Genomic DNA, 20,562 nt, shown 5'->3' on the forward strand with positions numbered 1-20,562 from the left:
TGTGACCATTGATACCATCCCATAATGAGGATATCTGAATAATTCAGAGCGGCATTTCATCGGATGGCAGCAACCCGAGACGCCGCCGTTCGGCTTACAGACCGCCACCATGTGTAATTGATGAGACGATGAGTTGTTCTTCGGCCTTCGACAGGAGCTGCATTGAATAGGAGTCGCTAAAGCATACCTGAGCTCGGCAAAATAACGCAACACAACGGCTCCCTTTCAAAATGAAAGCCTCGTTCAGATCATTAAATAAGACGGAAATGTGCGAGTCTGAATTCAGGTCAGTTTTTAAAGTGAAAATATGATTAAATTTAAATCAGAAAAGATCGATGGATCAAAGGATGTTTCACTTTGAGCTTCCGTTGAAGGATGTTTCCTTCCAAACAGGCCGCCTGATATTTAGTTCCATGAAATCCGATCAGTGGTGACGTTGCTGCAGAGTATTGATTACCTGACGTTGTGATCATCACACATTTGAAGTTTTTCCAGGAGTTTTCTGTTCTCACAAACTTTTCTTCACTTTGCAGCGTCTCGGATGACTTTCATATTTCTGAGATGCTTTAAATGCTGTGCAGATTCAGGTGTTTTTATGTGTTTCTCTGCCGCTGTGACGCATCTTGAATCTGGCTCCTGTGCAGCTGCTGCGGATTGGCAGCCTCCGATCACAGTGACGTCTCTCAGCAGGCCCACAGTTATAGTTACCAGTCTCGGGTTCACCACTCATGCACAATTCATCGCCATATCACATCGCCGCTGCCCAACTCCAGACACGGACAAACCCGACTCTTTTCTGTCCAACTTTACTTTTTGGCCTTTTTCTCTTCGGAGTAGAAGAAATGTCTGAAATGTTCATGTAGTTGTTTCCTTCGTCTGGACAGAGAAAAGAGTTTCAGAGGTCGCAGGAAACTTCTGAGAGCTGCTCGGAGGAAGAAGAGGAGAAAGTCACGTCTCTTATATGGTACGTATCATCACGTTATTATATTTCTTTCACCTTCAGGCCTCGAAGATCTGCAGCTTCACCACTTTCTGATGTTTGTCTTCAAACAGAAGTTCTTTCTTTGTATTCTGCAGATGTTTTTACAGTTTTGCATCCTTCTTCTCAGAGTTTATACTTTTCTGTGCAACATGCAGCTGATAATGATATATCATAATTATTCCTTTTATTGTGATGCGTGTTTAAAATATTCAATGGATTTATAGATTGAAAAAAACAGACAGGATGGATGGAAAACATGTAGAACAAAGTGTCAGTCCTTTAACTGTTTACTGATGCTGGAAGTAATCAGAACTATTTATCATGTTTAAAGTTTTTATGGAAACCTGTTTTAGATTAATTATTGTGTTTTATTTGTCACTAAACATGTGAAACGGATCCTCTGTTGGTGGATTCAAGTCGGCTGATTTAAAGGGCTCTTTTTAAAGGCTGAAGCAGGCAGTGGCGGCTCACTGACACCTTCTCTGTTGTAATTCATATTTCTGAATATTTCACACATTTTGTTTTTCATGACAAACATCAGATGTTTTTAATTGCAGCTGCAGAACATCAGATTAAAGTTTGGTGGATTTCCACATGAAGACAGAAGAAGACGTGTTCTGCAGAGCATGCATAAACAATGAGATTAACATACATAATTAATTGAAAGTAGTCAGTAACATTGACTATATATTTGTTTTCTTCTTCATGAAATTTATTTCCCAAGAAAGAATAAATCATGTTTTGCTCCTCAGAGCACACGGAGCTGCTGGAGTCATGAAGCGCAGTAAGCACCGCGGACACAAAGAGGACCGAAACGGAGGTACCGTACCACTGAGACGTTTAGAGAATGGGGTCGGAGAGGAGAGAGACACCCGGATGATGTTACAGGAATCCTGATTATGGCCTTTAAAGAACATTTTACAAAACGCCACAACAGATTTTAACAGAGTTATTAATATGAAGGCGTTTTTGTGTGTCTTTATTATGCACCAGAAGAAAAAAGTTTTTGAGGGCAAATTTCTGGCACTGCAAACAAAAATCCAGTTTGTAAGTAAAAATATTGGAACTGAGAATAAAACTATTTAGACAGATTTGCCTTTAAAGTTTTGTTAGTTTTGGTCACAGAATTCCGAACTTGTTTATGAAACTCGACCTTTTTTGTGTTTACAAAAAGTTTTATTTGCAAAATTCTGCCTTTTTGAGTTGGGTTGGACGTAGTGGGCGGGGCCTAGTCTGATGGATGAGACAGGAGTTTTTATTGGTCCACAGCAATGCAACCAAATGTGTTTTTGTAACACGAAAACAGTTTAATAAGAAAAATTCTGAATTCTGTGACCCAAACTAACAAAACTTTAAAAGCAAAACTGTTTACAATTATAATAATTTTATTCTCAGTTAAAATATTTTTACTTACAAACTTGATTTTTGATTTGAGAAATTTGCTCTCAAAACTTTTTTTTGCATAATAAAAGACTCAAAAATACCTTCATATTTATTGTCATCCTGAAAACTACAGCTGCACATGATGATCTTGTTGTCGGTCTGCAGATTGTGCAGGACGCAAAAATGCATTTATTATGACGTGTTGCACCAGGATTTTCAGAATAAGAGTCTCCCATGTTTTACTGCCCAACTGGTCCTCACTGTTTGTCTGTCCTCTGTCCTCCAGATGAGCCAGCGATTCTGGAGACGGAGAACCTGGACCGGCAGGGCATGTTCATGGGAGGAGGCCCCGACCCGGACACCATCTCTCTGGCCTCGGTCACCGCCGTCACCACCAACGTGTCCAACAAGAGGTTCTGTTCTTTATAACTCTTCCGTCATCGTGTTGTTCGTGTCTCTGAGATTCAAACTGACTCCGACTGTCCTGCAGATCAAAACCGGACATCAAGATGGAGCCGAGCTCCGGCCGACCGGTGGACTACCAGGTGAGGGGAGGATGTCAGGGAGCGGGGCTGTCAATCAATCAGAGAGCAGGCTGTCAATCAATCAGAGAGCACGCTGTCAATCAATCAGAGAGGCTGTCTGTCAATCAGCGGGTCTTCTGGTTTCAGGTCAGCGTGACGGTGATCGAGGCGCGGCAGCTGATCGGACTGAACATGGACCCGATGGTGTGCGTGGAGATCGGAGAGGACAAGAAGTACACATCGATGAAGGAGTCCACCAACTGCCCGTACTACAACGAGGTGAGAGATGACGTCACTCTGCACCTGGAGAAGGAGCTCCACGTGTGTCTGTTTATATTCACACACTCTGCTCTGCTTCCAGTACTTCGTGTTCGACTTCCACGTCCCTCCAGACGTCATGTTCGACAAAATCCTGAAGCTCTCGGTGAGTTTCCCTCCAAAAAAAACCATCCAATTGATTCACATCAATTCACTTTTATTAATACAGAACTTTTCATTCTGAAGTGATTCACAGAGCGACATAACAAGAAACTTAGAAAATAGAATTTAAAAAAAAGAACAACATTAGAAGTCGAGCTTAAAAAGAAATGTCTGAAGTTTTCTTGTGCATCAGATCTTCAGGTCAGTTATTCCACAGCATCACAGCGGACTCTCCATAAGTTTCAGTGGAGATTCTGTAAACAACCATCAGTGGAGGATCTGAAGCATCTGTTAGGAAAACATTTTTTAATAGGCCTGAGAGGTCAGCTGATTTCATACCCTGCAGTGACTTTAAAACAGGAGAGATATGTTCTGTCTGTTTGGTCTTTATTGTTTATATTGGACAAACAGGAAGTCGCTGCAGCAGTCAAACGTAGAGGAAATAAAAAGCTTCTCTGTATCAGCCTGGGAGAGAAACTGTTGGAGTTTGGTGATGTTTTGTTGTATTTCACAGGACATGTGTTTCCTGTTTGTTTAGTGTTTGTTTCCTGTTTGTGTCCTGCAGGTGATCCACTCCAAGAACCTGCTGCGCAGTGGAACGCTGGTGGGGATGTTTAAACTGGACGTCGGTACCATCTACTATCAGCCAGGTGATCAGTGGACATCAGCTGTTATCATCAGTGTGTCCCGAGGGGACAGACAGACAGACAGGAGACCTCTGGTGGACAGAGACAGCAGAACCCGACCTGAACTGGACTCTCTGATTTGTCTCTGTTTTTCAGAACATCAGTTCTACCACAAATGGGCCCTGCTGACGGACCCTGATGACATCACAGCGGGGTGCAAAGGCTACGTGAAGTGTGACATCGCCGTCGTGGCTAAAGGCGACAACATAAAGACGCCTCACAAGGCCAATGAACAGGACGAGGATGACATCGAAGGGTGAATCAGACAGATGACCGCAGCTGCTGAGTCATCAGAAATTTTCTTTTTTAACACATTGATTCCTTTCCAGGAACCTGCTGATCCCGGAAGGGGTTCCTGCGGAGCGGCAGTGGGCCCGGTACTACCTGAAGATCTACCGGGCCGAGGGGCTGCCCAGGATGAACACCAGCATCATGGCCAACGTCAAGAAGGCCTTCATTGGGGAGAACAAGGACCTGGTGGACCCGTACGTCCAGGTTCTGTTCGCTGGACAGAAGGTGGGTGTGAACACGGATCACAGATGTTATTTATGTAGTCGGATCGATAAACTGATCCGACTTTGTTCTGTGTGATTTCAGGGGAAAACGTCGGTGCAGAAGAGCTGCTACGAGCCCATCTGGAACGAACAGATCGTTTTCACCGAGATGTTTCCGCCGCTCTGCAAACGCATGAAGATCCAGATCCGCGATTCGGACAAAGTCAACGACGTTGCCATAGGAACGCACTTCTTGGACCTGCGGACGATTTCCAACGACGGCGACAAAGGTGAGTCCCTCTCTGATGAAATGCCTCCATCCGTCCGTCCTGCAGGTTCTGATCCGTCTGATCGTGTCTCCCAGGCTTCCTGCCCACACTGGGCCCCGCCTGGGTCAACATGTACGGCTCCACCCGCACCTACTCCCTGATGGACGAGTACCAGGAGCTGAATGAGGGGCAGGGGGAGGGCGTGTCCTTCAGGGCACGGCTGCTCGTCAGCCTCGGCGTGGAGATCCTGGACCCCTCCTCCCCCGACATCACCAGCTCCACGGACGTGCAGCTGGAGGGGGTGCCCAACATCTCGGAGGTGGGTCGCTGATGGGGATGGTGGGGAACGGGAAGGTGGAGGCTCCAGTTCCTTCCGGCTGATGGCTTTTTGAATTATTGATGCTCTCTACTGAAACAAGCTGCTGCATTATTAACGTCTGTTTTTATGAATGTTGTTGGACGGTGTGAGTCACGCTGTTTATCCAGCACGATGACATGTGATCAATCAGATCAGTCAGATCCACCGCTGGCTCCTCCCCTAGCTCATCCAAATACGGTCACTTCCTGCTCCAAACCGCTCCGAACTAGCAAGATGGCGACGGACAGAATCTGAACTGGAGGCTTCATAACGTTCATAAACCAACAGGTGACGTCACTGCTGGTTGATGATTGACTCACACATGATCTGTTCTCTGTCAGACCGCCACGGGGAAGGTGGAGGAGTTCTTCCTGTTCGGATCGTTCCTGGAGGCGACCATGATCGACAGGAAGATCGGAGATAAGCCCATCAACTTCGAGGTCACCATAGGTATCTCCATCTGAGCGCCGTCTCGCTGTGTGAACGTGAGAGGACAGTTCAGTGTTTCATCCCTGCTGCATCCGTCTCCAGGCTACTATGGAAACGAGATCGATGGAGTCGCTAAGCCGAAGGGGAAGAAGGGCAACAGCGACGAGGAGGAGACAGAGCTGATCCACAACTCCAGCGACGAAGAGATGGATAACGATGGAGACCTGACCTCCGTGGCCACGACTCCGCCCATGAAGCCCGTCATCACCGACCGGTCAGAGCAGTGACATCATCAGGCACCTCAGAGACTAACCTGTTTCCTGTCCCAATAATATGTAGTTATGATTAAGGAGCAGTGTGCAGGATGTAGAGCCATGTAGTGGTGAGGATGAGGAGTGCAGCCAAATGAAGATGGAAAATATTAAAGGCCAGAGTTTGGTTTGTCCCCTCGGGGCCGCCGTAGAAACACGTGGAAATATTAAGTCATGAAAACACAGTGACTTTTAGTTTCAGGCTGATTTTATATGAATAAGAAACATCTTTCTGAACATTATACTTCTATTAAATCCACACACACTGACCCTTTTAAAAAAACTCAATAGAATATTCGTTTATTTTTATTTGTATTGTTGTCAGATAAAATACACTTGATTGAAGTGTATTTATGTATGTTTATTCATACCTTTTTCCATCTTTTAATTACTTTTACACACTTTTACTGCTCTTGTATATTCTAACTATTTATCTAACAAATCTAACTTAACTATCTAACATATTATTATTATAAAATTACTTTTTGTTATAACAGCTTTTATATCTTTAATGCATTTCTTTATCTTTATTTTTATTCTTGTTTTATTTTTATCTACTTTTAGTTTCATAATCTAGTTTTTATTTTACTTGATTTCTTTGATTATTTTAACTTTTAATCTGCATTTTTATCATCTCTACCCTCTGGTTTCAAATAGTTTTTTAAATTGCTTTAAATTTGTTTTTAATATTGTTTTTAAATTGTTCTTAAATAATTACAATTTTCCTGTCAATCATCTTTTAAGCACTTTGAACTGCACCAAACTGTATGAAAAGTGTTATGTAAATAAAGTTTGATTAATTGATTGACATCACTGTTTACCTTTGAACAGGAACTACTTCCACCTGCCGTACTTTGAGAGGAAGCCGTGTATTTACATCAAGAGTTGGTGGCAGGATCAGAGGAGGAGGCTGTTCAACGCCAACATCATCGACAACATCGCCGACCAGCTGGTAAGTCCTCCTCTTTACCGACACCCTGCGGAGAGTCCTGCTCATTCCAAACCTTCAGCTGATGTGTCACCGCCGTGTGTCACTGTGTTACAGGAGGACGGGCTGAACGACGTGCAAGAGATCATCAAGACGGAGAAGGCGTATCCGGAGCGGCGGCTCAGAGGTGTCTTGGAGGAGCTGAGCCAAGGATGCAGGTCTGCAGGGACACGCCGGAGAACATGGAGTCTGATTCAACAATCACGGTATTCACTCTGATCTTCTCTTTCAGTCAGTTTCTGTCGTTGGCCAACCAAGACCAGAACCAGGCGGGCCGAACCAAACTGGACCGGGAGCGTCTGAAGCTGTGCATGTCAGAAGTGGTACGTCCGTTGGTTTTCTTCCTTCTTCCTGATGAGTTTCTGCTCCATCTGTTAAACTCTGGACTTCTGTGTTCGTCCAGGAGAACATCGGTCAACAAGCCAAAGCCATGAGGTCGCAGGTGAAGAAGAGCACCGTGAGAGACAAACTCAAACTGGCTCAGAACTTCCTGTCAAAGCTGCGCTTCCTGGCTAACGAGGTGCGACCTTCATCTCCTGATTTCACACACGTCATCCAGCAGTTTCTTTTAATCAGGTGTTTACTGTTTGTTGCAGCCTCAGCACAGCGTCCCCGACGTCTTCATCTGGATGATCTGTAACGGGAAGCGCATCGCCTACGCCCGCGTCCCCTCCAAGGACATCCTGTTCTCCAGCATCGATGAGGAGCAGGGAAAGGACTGCGGCAAGGTCAAGACCATCTTCCTCCGGGTGAGCTCGTGTTTCCTGACCACTTCCTGTTTTTTTACTGAACCCGTCTAATGAATATTATCCTGATCATCTTCTTGCTCTGAAGATCCCAGGGAAGAAAGGTTTTGGACCCGCCGGCTGGACAGTCCAGTCCAAGATCGAGATTTATCTGTGGCTCGGTCTGAACCGGCAGCGTAAGGACTACCTGAGCGGGCTGCCCAACGGGTTCGAGGAGAACAAGCTGTCCAGAGGACCCGGGCTGCCGTGCTCGCCACCCATCAGCCTCACCTACATGAGTAAGACGTCCTTCGACACGCAGAGACGTCCTGATGATGGAGACACACACGACACATTTAAACCTGCCTCTCTTCTCCCTGCAGTGAAGCAGATCTTCCAGCTCCGGGTCCACATGTACCAGGCCCGCAGCCTGTTCGCCGCCGACAGCACCGGCCTGTCCGACCCCTTCGCCAGAGTCTTCTTCTCTACGCAGACCCAGGTCACCGAGGTGAGCATCGGTTTCCCGTCCGTTTGCACGATTCTTTGGTACGGCAGCGGGTTCTGGATCACCGTGTTCTGGTCCCACAGATCCTGGCGGAGACCCTCTGCCCCACGTGGGACCAGCTGCTGGTGCTCGAGAACGTGGAGCTGTTCGGAGAGGCCACCGAGCTGAGAGACGACCCGCCCATCATCGTCATCGAGATCTACGACCAGGACACCGTGGTGAGACGCCAATTGGCCCTTCACACTCAGAACTGTTCTATCAAACTCCTTGTCTTCATCAGTCTGTCGTTAATTTGAGCTCCTCAGCATCATGTTGTACGTTTTCGTTGAGCGGATGTTTGTTAAACTGACCGATGGTTTTACATTTGCTCCTGATGTTAACTCCGTTGTTTGGGATGACCCGTTGGATAAGTAGAGTGTGGCCTGGCTTGTTGTGCTGTAGCAGCACTGTCACGTGTGCAGAGTAGACTGGACTGAAAGGCACGCAGGAGGGACAAGATGTGGCCATCAGGATGGACGGACCCGCCACGGTCCACTTGTCCCTGCTGCATCCCTTTAAGTGAAGTCTGTGTTTTTTGGATTAACAGGAATTTGGACTCTTTATAACCACTAACTGCAAGAAAGATTTGATCCTGGATTATTCACTGAACATCTGTTTTGCAGTTCACTGGTTATTTCAGGCAGCTTGGTTTCATCCTTCTCATCATCTCTGCCTGAAAACATGAGCACCTCTGCCATGTTTCCTCCTGCTGTCAGGACCAATCAGTACCTTCACCACTGTCATCCTTCTCTGGTCTCTTTTTTTATTTTTATTTTATTATCATTTCATCATTTCTGTACTCTCACGTCTCACCGTGTGTCCTCCGCTGCCAGGGTAAAGCTGACTTCATGGGCCGGACCTTTGCAAAGCCCGTCGTGAAGATGGCGGACGAGCACTACGGTCCGCCGCGCTTCCCGCCACAGCTGGAGTACTATCAGATCTACCGAGGGAACTGCACTGCCGGAGAGATGCTGGCAGCCTTCGAGCTGCTGCAGGTGAGCGGAGACGCCATCCACCTCTGTGTCCAGCTGTGTGTTGTGTCCAGCTTTGTGTCCGTCCCTGCTGCTGTCTCCTGATCCTCTGTCTCCTCTGGTAGATCGGACCCAACGGAAAGGCCGACCTGCCTCCCATCGACGGTCCCACAGATATGGACCGCGGCCCCATCCTGCCAGTCCCGCTGGGGATCCGACCCGTGCTCAGCAAGTATCGGATCGAGGTGAGGACTGACCTTTGACCTGAGCAGCTGTATTTAAAGGAAGTGAATCTGTTTAACATGTCTCTCCTGTAGGTTTTGTTCTGGGGCCTGAGGGACCTGAAGAGGGTCAACCTGGCTCAGGTGGACCGGCCTCGTGTCGACATCGAGTGCGCCGGAAAGGGAATCCAGTCGGCGCTCATCTCCAACTACAAGAAAAACCCCAACTTCAGCACGCTGGTCAAGTGGTTTGAAGTGGTACTGTGTCTTTAAATTCCTCCGATAACACGTAGTTTTCCATCATCTGTTAAACGTCTGCTCGGTGAAACTCACTCTGGATTTTGTGGGTCAGGATCTTCCCGAGAACGAGCTGCTCCACCCGCCGCTGAACATCCGCGTGGTGGACTGCAGAGCGTTTGGACGCTACACTCTGGTCGGCTCCAACGCTGTCACCACGCTGAGGAAGTTCATCTACAGGGGAGCAGACAAGCAGGCCAACAACTACACCACCACAGGTACGGGTCACACCCATAGGGGGGCACCGGTGTCTCCCACAATTATGTTTCATCTGTTTGTCTCTGCATGGTAGTATTTTGTACCGTAGGTGAAGAAATCCATAAATTCTTTGGCCTTTCAGAGGAAATTATTGTCGTCAACATGGAACCCGATCCGGCCTGTAAGAAGATGGAAACGGTGGTCAAACTGGACTCTGTGAGTTTCACTTTTTGGAGTTAAAACACAGCTGTGATGCACCAGGCTGAGAAATAATGATTCCATGTGGTGTTCCCCGTAGTGCTCCGATGCTGTGGTCAAAGTCGAGGTAAGCAGAGCGACGTGGCAGCTTTTAATCAAAGATCTGTTGAGCTTCACTCACACAAACTGTGTTACCTGAAAAAGGATGATGACAAGGATGGAAAGGGGAAAAAGAAGAAGAGGAAGAAGGGCGATGAGGCTGAGGAGGAGGAGCTGGATGAGAGCATGCTGGACTGGTGGTCCAAATACTTTGTCTCCATTGAAACTCTAACAGAGGTGAGTCTTCTGACCGCTCCATCCGCTCAGATGTAAAAGTTTTGGAGGTCTGGTGACCTTGAAGAGGTCGGTTGAGACATGAAGTTTCTGCTCCTTCAGGCACTGAAAGCTCAGGAAGCCGCTCTCTCAGACTCAGAGGACAAAGAGGACGCGGACATTACAGACGGAGGTAAAACCTTAGAAACCAGACCATGTTCAGGTTTGTCTCACCATGTGTTCTCTATTCAAACGATGTTACAGAGGCTGTCTTTGATTATCTGAACTTCCTGTCACGTCTCAGCCGTCGTTTCTTGGTGACAGAACAGAGAATCACAGTATTAATGCTGATACGACATGTTATTTTTCATTTTTAATCCATGCTGGTTCATCCTTTATGAGCTCACTAACTCTCCTGTTTCCCTCTATAGTTCAGTAGTGACCCTCGTAGCCTGAGAATGCCTCCATGTAGACGCTGACATGAATCCAAATTTCCATTCGTGGGACGCTGCTTTTCCCTCCCATAAGTGCATATGAGCTGTATGCTGCCCATGAAAGTTGTCAATAAGAAAACACACAAGTTCAGTGATATAAACCTAAAACATGTTCAGTTCTCTGCTGTTTAAACTCTGTATGTAAAACGTACAGATGTAGAATAAACAGTATCATATGATGCATTTTACTCCATGTACAACCAAGTGTTTTTAAAGAAATCGGGACTCTGTGTAAAATGTCACAAAAAAAAATGAATGTGATGATTTACAAATCATGTAAATCCATATTTAAGTGAAAATAGCAACATACCAAATTAAAAAAATATGTGCTTATTTTGAATTTGATGGCAGCAACACATTTAAAAAAAAAGTTGGGACAGGGTCATGTTTACCACTGTGTTGCATCCCCTCTTCTTTGAACAACACTATGTAAACGTTTGAGAACTGAGGAGACTGGTTGCTGGAGTTTTGAAAGTGAAATGTCCCATTCTTGCCTCCTTTGTTGGGACCAAAGAACAAGGCAGTGTTTCCGGTTCATGTTTATTTATGGTTTCTTCTTTGCATGGTAGAGTTTTAACCTGCATTTGTGGATGCAGCGATGAACTATGTTCACAGACTGGTTTTCAGAAGTGTTCCTGAGCCCATGCAGTGATTTCCAGTACAGAATTTTACATTGAAGAACATCATTATTGAATTGTTGCACTATTTTCCCACAGAGTCTTCCACAGAATGGTGAATCTCTCCCCATCTTCACTGCTGAGAGACTCTGCCTCTCTGAAATGATCTTTTTATACCCAATCATGTTACTGATCTGTTGCCGGGTAACCTAATTATAATTAGTTGAGCTGTTCCACGAGGTGTTTTTTTTTTGCGTTACACAACTTTTCCAGTCTTTTGTTGACCATGTCTCAGCTTTTTTGAAACGTGTTGTTGCCATCAAATTCAAAATTAGCTTATATTTTCCATAAAACTATAAAATTTCTATTGTGTATTTTCAATTCAATATAGATTTACATGATTTACAAATTATCACATTTTACATAGCGTCGCAGCTGTTGGAAATGGGGTTGTACTTTGACTTGGCATGATTTGGATTATTAAGATAAGAAGCAGTTACGTTAGTGTTTAATTAACTTTATAAAGACTGTGCAGTGGCCTGCCTTGAGGATCCTGCAGAGTATCCCTACTGAACTGTTTACTGCAGTTCAGTGGGCCACAGTCAAAGCTGGTTTTGGCAACTTTCATGTGGAATTCATGTCTCGAGTGTTTTATCTGCTCCTTCACCCACCCCCTCTCCTTTCACTCGATCCTCGCTGCTAACCTACACTCAGATATCAAACCTGATGACTCTCCTGTGAAAGGCACCAAGAGAGGGAAGGGGAAGAAGAAGAGACAAGTGCTCGACCCGTTCGAGAAGAAGAAGCCGAAGCTGGATGAGTTGAAGGTATTCATCTGACAGCTGTGTGTCCGGAGTGATGGACGTCTTGATACCAGATAATGTAATAAATGAAATGTATTTTTGTTCTAACCAGGTGTATCCTAAAGAACTGGAAGGGGAATTTGACAGCTTTGAGGACTGGCTGCACAGTTTCAACCTGTTCAGAGGGAAGGGAGGCGACGATGATGACCAGAACGTGACAGACGAAGACAGGATTGTTGGAAAGTTCAAAGTAAGATGATCTCCAGGTGTTTTCTCTCTGTGTCGTCTCCCCTGCATCCTCTCATCTGTCCGTGCGTACTCTCGTGTGTTTACCTGTCCGTGTGTCCTCTCGTGTGTTTACTTGTCCGTGCAGGGCTCCCTCTGCATGTACAAAGTGTCAGACGATACGCAGCGAGACATGAGCTTCGACTCCAACATGGGAATGTTTCAGAATATCCCTCACAACGACCCCATCAACATCCTGGTCCGCATCTACGTCATCAGGGTAAGTCACGTCTTCTGTTTACTGTGGTGGAGGTCAGGCAGAGGTCAGGTGGAGGTCCGATGAAGGTCAGGTAGAGGTCAGGTTGAGGTCAGGGGGTCAGCTTCACTGTGATCATCCCTGTTTGTTTGCAGGCGACTGATCTGCACCCCGCTGACATTAACGGGAAGGCCGACCCCTACATCGCCATTAGACTTGGAAAAACAGAGATCAAAGACAAAGAGAACTACATCTCCAAACAGCTCAACCCTCTGTTTGGAAAGTCAGTCAATAATTCTGTATCAGAGTCTCAGTATTCAGGTGATCTTCCAGGTTTGATAGAAAAATAACATGTTAACATCCTATCAGATCGTTCGACGTGGAGGCCACGTTCCCGATGGACTCCACCCTCGCCGTGTCCATCTACGACTGGGACCTGGTGGGGACCGACGATCTGATCGGGGAGACCAAACTGGACCTGGAGAACCGCTTCTACAGCAAACACCGGGCCACGTGTGGGATCACACGTAACTACGCCATGTAAGAACCAAAGAGCGAACTTCCTGCTGCCACAACATGTGGAGGAAATTATTTCCAGAGTTCAGTCACAGTGAAGGAAACTGACTTTATTTCTTTATTGCTGCCCTCTGTAGTCATGGTTACAACGTGTGGCGAGACCCCATGAAACCCACACAAATCCTGGCTAAGCTCTGCAAAGAAGGCAAACTGGACGGGCCCCACTACGGCCCCGGAGGACGAGTGAAGGTGGAGAACCGCGTCTTCATGGCACCGACCGAGATCGAGGATGAAAACGGTATCTTCACGTTGCTCCTGAACCTGATTATTAACTGATGACGAACATCACTGTACCGAAACACAGCAGAGGTGGAGCTCTACCCACAGTGAGACACACGGAGATCAGAGGAGAGAAACACAGCAGAGACTCTCATACTGATCTGGAAACAAACGGCTGCTCAGAAATCAGAAAGAGTGAGAGATTAAAGTCACAGCCGCGACTTTTCAAATTCAAAGCCCTCCAGTTTCACACAGGGTCCAGCCATATTAAGTTCCCCATCGAAGGGAAACACTGGATTTTGTTTATTAAGTCTTATATTAGAACAATTTATTTGACCAGTTTGGCCACACAGGAGATGCAGTTGACATGTAGGGAACATCTGTGTATTTGTAGATATAGAAAATAGCCCCTCCCCCTTTCAATTGAAAACGTAATAAAAATGCAGACATAAAAAAGTGCACATCCTGATTCAGCTGGTTTGGGTGGAGCTCAGCTTTATGAATAAATGTTACTAAACATGAGCAGCTAAAAGGGTTGAAGACCTCTGGTTTACATGTTAAAGTCTGATCCTGTGTGATGGAGTGTGGAGTCTCAGAGCGATCATGCAGAAGTATGCCGATGTCACTCAGGTCTGAAGAAGCAGACGGACGAACATCTCGCTCTGACGGTGCTGAAGCACTGGGAGGAAATCCCCCGAGTCGGCTGTAAACTGGTCCCAGAGCACGTGGAGACCCGACCGCTGCTGCACCCGGACAAACCGGGGATCGAACAGGTCGGTCGTCACGCTCACGTCACTCAGACGTCCTCCCTTACTTCTCTGAAGTGTCCTAAAAGTCAGCTTGTTCTTGTATTCTTTAGGGAAGAATCGAGATGTGGGTGGACATGTTCCCGAAGGACATGACGGCTCCGGGCCCCGCCCTCGACATCTCACCGCGGAAACCAAAGAAGTACGAGTCCAGTCTTCAACTTGCAGCTTTCAGACACGCTTTAGCTGATCCGAAAACTCTGATAAAAGTCTCACCTGATGTTTCATTGTGTGTTTGCAGGTTTGAACTGAGGGTGATCATTTGGAACACGGATGAAGTCGTTCTCGAGGACGATGATATCTTCACCGGCGAGAAGTCGAGCGACATATTTGTGCGAGGGTAAATACATGTTTTCCTCATTCTCCCCGTGTGTCTAACTTTGATTCTTGATTTGATGCGAGCTGTGAATCTGTTGTTTCCTGTCACAGCTGGTTGAAAGGACAGCAGGAGGACAAGCAGGACACGGACGTCCACTACCACTCAATCACCGGAGAGGGCAACTTCAACTGGCGCTTCGTCTACCCATTCGACTACCTCATGGCCGAGGAGAAGATCGTCATCTCGAAAAAAGAGTCCATGTTCGCGTGGGATGAGACGGAGTACAAGATCCCAATTCGTCTCAATCTGCAAGTGTGGGACGCCGATCACTTCTCAGCAGACGACTTTCTAGGTATTTATCGTTGAGAGTAATCATTTTTCAGAGGTTTGTTTACAGACTGCTTCTGTTAAATAGAGGTCAAATTTCAGAATAAAAACTTTTCTTTAAGTTTTTCCCTGTTTATTGATTCACATCTGCTCCAGTGTGTAAATTCACTTTAAATCTGTCCTGACAGGTGCGATAGAGCTGGACCTGAACCGGTTCCCTCGCGGTGCAAAGACCCCCAAGCAGTGCAGCATCGAGATGGTGACCAATGAATCGGAGATGCCGACGGTGTCCATCTTCAAACAGAAGAGGATCAAAGGCTGGTGGCCGTTTGTGGCCCGAAATGAAGACGACGAGTTTGAGCTCACGGTGAGTCGCAGCCAGGAGGAAGGTCACATGATGCTGGTTAACATACAGATACTAACCAGATACAATACTCACCATGTTCACCATCAGAGGTTAGCATGTTAGCATGCTCACGCTTACTAATCAGCATGGAACACCAGCTGGGGACCAAAATCCGACCAATCGTTGTTGAGATATTTCAAACTGGACCGACCAATTAATGAATGAAAAATATCACATGGTGACTGACATGTTTTCTGTCTTTACAGGGGAAAGTGGAGGCCGAGCTTCACTTGCTGACCGGAGAGGAAGCCGAGAAAAGTCCGGTTGGTGAAGGACGAAATGAACCGGATCCGCTGGAGAAACCCAAGTATGAGTCGGCCCACACACTCTTATGTCTGATCTATTCTCTTCTCAGTGACGTCGTCGAGTTTACTCTGTGACTTCAACACACACACACATACACACACACACACACACACACACACCAGTGCACGTTCGGGTTTTACAGTCAAAATTCCAGCTTGACTCCAAAAATGCAAACTAATAACACAATAAATGCTGTGATAATAAAATGATGATAAACAAAATGTTAAAAACAATTTTTTTTAAATAAAATTCTGAAAGAAACATAAAAAAAAAAACCTAAAGAAAAATAAATTTCAATTAAAAAAAAATCAGCAATTTTCTGAATTGAGGAGAGACATTTGTACGAATTCACTTCGGCACAGCTCTGGACTTAAAGCCAGGATCCTCTTTGTTTACCTGGTAAGTTGCTCTTTCTTTGTTTATATTATTTTTTATATTAAAAATATATTAATATTATTTTTTTTATTTTATATATTCTGTGAATGTTTCCTTTGACTGTGATTCGTCATTTACAGTAAAATCAGAGTAACAGCAGATCTCCACTGTGTCGATGCCTGAATCACTGAACATGCTCCTCTTTGCCCCTCCAGCCGTCCCGACACCAGCCTTCTGTGGTTCCTCACTCCCTTCAAGGCCACTAAACACTTGGTCTGCAGCCAGTGCAAGTGGCTGGCCATCAAGATTGTCGCGGCCCTGCTGCTGCTGGCCATGCTGCCTCTTTTCCTCTACAGCATGCCCGGTTACACGGTCAGGAAAATGCTGGGAGTTTGACTTGAAGGTTCCAGCAGCTTCACTAATGACTCCTGTGTCCTCCACCCTTCCTGTCCGTACTTTCACTTCAGTCTCAACATTTTAAACAGCAAACAGGACCAAGGGGTGGATCAGTAAGCTCAGAGACTGCTCCCGTTGCGCGGTGTGCAGCAGCCTGATGTGCACGGGGGAGAAGGAAGGTAGGACCCTGACGAGGAAGTGGTAACAATTTTGTCAGGCACGCTCGCTCGCAACAGGAGCAGTCTTACAGCTTACTGATCCATCCTTGTAGTTGTAGATAAAACAGCAGCAGGATGACCTGGGTTTGAATGCATTCACAAAAGAATAGAAGTCAATTTAACCGAATATTCGTATATTACCTTGAAGCTATCAGGTGACAAAAACTATACCTTTTGTTTAAAATCTGATCAGTTTCGTGTTCATGTGGCGGATCGTTCAGATTTGATGAAACTCCTTCGGTGTTTATTTGATGTTGAAGATTCAGATTTATTTTTATTTAAAATATTTACATGAAGTCGGAGTGGAGAGAGACTCACTGTCCTCACTGATGAAGCACATGCATGAGAAAACCTGAAGATAAATCAGCAACACACTTCCTGAGGGGAAACCTGGTCTCTTAAAAGCAGAGATAAAAACTTCAGATACCTGCCAGACAAAAAAGAGGGACCAGAGGAGACTAAAGCAGCTCAGACCTAAAACCAAAAGAAGACATGAAAATGGCCGTGTCAAGTTGTAGGAGCAGATTTTATCCAGCGTTGAGATAAACATTCAAAGAGTAAAGAAGGAAGAGGAAGCTGCTCATGAATACGGTGGGTACGGAAAGTATTCAGACCCCTTTAAATTTTTCACTCTTTGTTTCATTACAGCCATTTGCTAAAATCAAAAAAGTTCATTTTATTTTTCATTAATGTACACTCAGCACCCCATCTTGACGGAAAAAAAACAGAAATGTAGAAATTTGTGCAAATTTATTAAAAAAGAAAAACTGAAATATCACATGGTCATAAGTATTCAGACCCTTTGCTGTGACACTCATATTTAACTCACATGCTGTCCATTTCTTCTGATCCTCCTTGAGATGGTTCTTCTCCTTCATTGGAGTCCAGCTGTGTTTAATTAAACTGATTGGACTTGATTAGGAAAGGCACACACCTATCTATATAAGACCTTACAGCTCACAGTGCATGTCAGAGCAAATGAGAATCATGAGGTCGAAGGAACTGTCCAAGGAGCTCAGAGACAGAATTGTGGCAAGGCACAGATCTGTCCAAGGTTACAAAATAATTTCTGCAGCACTCAAGGTTCCTAAGAGCACAGTGGCCTCCATAATCCTTAAATGGAAGAAGTTTGGGACGACCAGAACTCTTCCTAGACCTGGCCGTCCAGCCAAACTGAGCAATCGTGGGAGAAGAGCCTTGGTGAGAGAGGTAAAGAAGAACCCAAAGATCACTGTGGCTGAGCTCCAGAGATGCAGTAGGGAGATGGGAGAAAGTTCCACACAGTCAACTATCACTGCAGCCCTCCACCAGTCGGGGCTTTATGGCAGAGTGGCCCGACGGAAGCCTCTCCTCAGTGCAAGACATATGAAAGCCCGCATAGAGTTTGCCAAAAAACACATGAAGGACTCCCAGACTATGAGAAATAAGATTCTCTGGTCTGATGAGACCAAGATTGAACTTTTTGGCGTTAATTCTAAGCGGTATGTGTGGAGAAAACCAGGCACTGCTCATCACCTGCCCAATACAATCCCAACAGTGAAACATGGTGGTGGCAGCATCATGCTATGGGGGTGTTTTTCAGCTGCAGGGACAGGACGACTGGTTGCAATTGAAGGAAAGATGAATGCGGCCAAGTACAGAGATATCCTGGAAGAAAACCTCTTCCAGAGTGCTCTGGACCTCAGACTGGGCCGAAGGTTCACCTTCCAACAAGACAATGACCCTAAGCACACAGCTAAAATAACAAAGGAGTGGCTTCGGAACAACTCTGTGACCATTCTTGACTGGCCCAGCCAGAGCTCTGACCTAAACCCAATTGAGCATCTCTGGAGAGACCTGAAAATGGCTGTCCACCAACGTTCACCATCCAACCTGACGGAACTGGAGAGGATCTGCAAGGAAGAATGGCAGAGGATCCCCAAATCCAGGTGTGAAAAGCTTGTTGCATCATTCCCAAGAAGACTCATGGCTGTACTAGCTCAAAAGGATGCTTCTACTCAATACTGAGCAAAGGGTCTGAATACTTATGACCATGTGATATTTCAGTTTTTCTTTTTTAATAAATTTGCACAAATTTCTACATTTCTGTTTTTTTTTCTGTCAAGATGGGGTGCTGAGTGTACATTAATGAGAAATAAAATGAACTTTTTTGATTTTAGCAAATGGCTGCAATGAAACAAAGAGTGAAAAATTTAAAGGGGTCTGAATACTTTCCGTCCCCACTGTATATCTTCGTACACAACGGTGTGCTGGAGGATTTTAATCTTCCAGAAAACCTCATCAAAATAAAAGTCTGTAAAAGTAGGACCAGTGTGGCCAAACAGGTGATGAAGAGGAGCCACATCCTGTTAATTCACATGATCATTAAGATTAAAACAAACCAGGAACCAAATCCTCCCTGTTGCTCTGCTGACTGACGTATTACATTAAATACAGTTTTTATTGTGGTGATATGGACTGAAGTTATTTTGTTCAGTGTTCTCATGAAGCTTCCCTACTTTTTTTTTTGGGCAGCAGCTTCACAGTAGAACTTAATTTATTCATAAAACCACATGGTGCGGTTTTTCCGTTCTTTCTCATCTCTGCTTTGTCTCTTCCTTCCAGGCCATAAAACCCTTTAAAAAAAAATAAGGAAACATCTTTAATGTTGAACAAATGTTTGATTCATTATTAAATGAACAGTTTGAAAAATTATATCACAAGAAAATCAAGTTTAAAAAAAACATTTTACACCAGATTTGAAATGTTTTTGTCTATTCTTTTTATTTAGAGATTAATTAGTTGAACCAGTAATTATTCTCCTGGTTCTTGTCATTTCCTCTTTCCTTATATATCTGTCATATCTTTCTTCTTGATACCACGTCTGCACCAACATGACTGTAGACCGTGGTGCGGAGGTTGTACTTCAGGTTCCATCATGCAGGAACTTGTACACTGATAAAACCCTGTTTCTAAAAGAGTTGGGACGCTGTGTAAAATGTAAATAAAAACAGAATGATCATTTAATTGAAAACAGACCAATGACAACATGTCAAATGTTTTATTTCTAATTAGTCCATATCAATGCATCTCACAGCTGGCTTTTGAACTGTGCGCTGGTAACAAGCTGGGTGGTCCCTCTCCTCTTTAGCCCGGAGGATGCGGCGTCCATGATTTTTCAAAAAGAATCTCAAGCTCTGATTTGTCAGACCACACATTTTTCCATTTCGTAGAGTTTTAACCGGCATTCGTAGATGCAGCGATGAACTGTGTTCACAGACAATAGTGTTCCTGAGCCCATGCAGTGATTTCAAACTCAGCATTTTCAATTAAAATTGGGTTTACATGATTGGAAACGTGGTCGTAGAACCTGAGGAATGCATTGATTACTTTGGTTTGTTTTGTCTCTGTGCTACTCCAGCCGTCCAGACATCGCCCTCCTCTGGTTCCTCATCCCTTTCAAGGCTGCAAAACACCTGCTGTGTGACCAGTACAGGTGGCTGACCATCAAGATCGTCACGGCCCTGCTGCTGCTGGCCATCCTGGGTCTGTTCCTGTACAACATGCCGGGCTACATGGTGAAGAAGATGCTGGGAGCTTAAAAAAAAAAAAACAACAGCAGGGTTTTCAAAGCGTGTGCCTTCGTTAAACATTTGTATTGTTGTGTGAATGTTTTTTCCAATTTGCATCACTATTACAATTTCAGTGCTAATCAAACATCCTGAGTGTAATGATTAATGTATGTTGCTTTTCTTGTTTCCATTAAATCCATCCAGCTGAAAATCTGTTTTATTGATAAAATGATCGTGTTTAGGAGAGTTTGCTTGTGTTGGAGCTCAGATTTTCTTCCTTCTGTGTTTGTATGATATTTGTGAATAAATTGACGTCCTGCAGTTCTGTGGTGGTCGTGTCATCTGTTCATACTCGTCT

General features: G+C 45.0%; 1 protein-coding gene across 3 annotated transcripts; it reads left to right on the forward strand.

Moving 5' to 3' along the window:
• The first annotated feature begins 815 nt into the window (after positions 1-815).
• LOC138205162 (otoferlin-like) lies at positions 816-20,466 on the forward strand. 3 transcript variants are annotated; one of them, XM_069160913.1, is made up of 42 exons: positions 816-964; positions 1,735-1,802; positions 2,652-2,778; positions 2,856-2,910; positions 3,037-3,168; positions 3,251-3,313; positions 3,875-3,959; positions 4,092-4,251; positions 4,325-4,511; positions 4,593-4,779; positions 4,854-5,077; positions 5,458-5,566; positions 5,648-5,819; positions 6,688-6,808; positions 6,902-7,002; positions 7,077-7,167; positions 7,248-7,364; positions 7,441-7,593; positions 7,679-7,868; positions 7,953-8,077; positions 8,158-8,292; positions 8,947-9,108; positions 9,210-9,329; positions 9,402-9,563; positions 9,658-9,820; positions 9,943-10,016; positions 10,099-10,125; positions 10,203-10,334; positions 10,434-10,503; positions 12,136-12,248; positions 12,337-12,474; positions 12,598-12,729; positions 12,861-12,988; positions 13,075-13,245; positions 13,359-13,519; positions 14,131-14,273; positions 14,360-14,448; positions 14,548-14,646; positions 14,736-14,977; positions 15,141-15,319; positions 15,565-15,665; positions 20,054-20,466. In XM_069160913.1, exons 2-42 carry the CDS (start codon positions 1,757-1,759, stop codon positions 20,232-20,234), a joined length of 5,367 nt encoding a protein of 1,788 aa, XP_069017014.1. In that variant the 5' UTR covers positions 816-964; positions 1,735-1,756; the 3' UTR covers positions 20,235-20,466. The 3 variants fall into 3 exon arrangements, with proteins under 3 accessions (XP_069017014.1, XP_069017016.1, XP_069017015.1); XM_069160915.1 differs by having other exon boundaries at positions 12,166-12,248; XM_069160914.1 differs by having other exon boundaries at positions 8,158-8,289.
• The last annotated feature ends 96 nt before the right edge of the window (positions 20,467-20,562 follow it).

The sequence above is a fragment of the Embiotoca jacksoni genome, unplaced genomic scaffold (genome assembly GCF_022577435.1).
Source record: "Embiotoca jacksoni isolate LCO1_2020_lvr unplaced genomic scaffold, fEmbJac1.0.p SCAF_27, whole genome shotgun sequence".
Lineage (NCBI taxonomy): Eukaryota > Metazoa > Chordata > Actinopteri > Embiotocidae > Embiotoca > Embiotoca jacksoni.